The 452-nt window shown below is 52.0% G+C and overlaps 1 protein-coding gene across 1 annotated transcript in view; it reads left to right on the forward strand.

The window, feature by feature from the left end:
* Positions 1-452, forward strand: part of TSC2 (tuberous sclerosis 2) — a 31,829-nt gene that overhangs the window by 10,143 nt on the left and 21,234 nt on the right. Inside the window, exon 19 of the mRNA XM_010135643.1 lies at positions 45-135. Coding sequence (XP_010133945.1) covers positions 45-135 — 91 coding nt within the window. The remainder of the gene's footprint in view (positions 1-44; positions 136-452) is intronic.

A 452-nucleotide genomic window follows, 5' to 3' on the forward strand; every position in this document is an offset into this window, starting at 1 on the left:
GCTGAGAAGAAGCCTGCCGGCACGCTCTCTCCACCATCGGGCAGTCCCAGCGTGCCTTCCCAGAACACCACCATCCGTGTCGGGCACCTGCCGTACTCCATGGTCTTCGGCGTCCTTCTGCAGTGTTTGAAGCAAGTACGTCCGCTCTTACTGACCGCTGTCATCTCCAGGTGAAACCAGCTGGGTGGAGGATTCGAGTCCAGAGGATTTAAAAAAAAACCAATGTGTAGTGTAAATCCTCTTCCTTGGGCAGAATCCGGGAGTAATTGTGCAGCTTCGCAGCCACCAGTGGGAGCACCAGTTCAGCTCTTTGAAACTCAGTAAAGCTTTTGTTCCGCTCTGTTTCAGGGCAGATAAGGGCCAAAAATGTGTTTGTTAAACAAAGATCCCGTAAGTCATCCTGTTTCTGAAACTGAGAGAAGCCCTCCTGCTGCAGGCTTTGAGGTTCAGCA

Source organism: Buceros rhinoceros, unplaced genomic scaffold, assembly GCF_000710305.1.
Source record: "Buceros rhinoceros silvestris isolate BGI_N320 unplaced genomic scaffold, ASM71030v1 scaffold29234, whole genome shotgun sequence".
NCBI lineage: Eukaryota > Metazoa > Chordata > Aves > Bucerotiformes > Bucerotidae > Buceros > Buceros rhinoceros.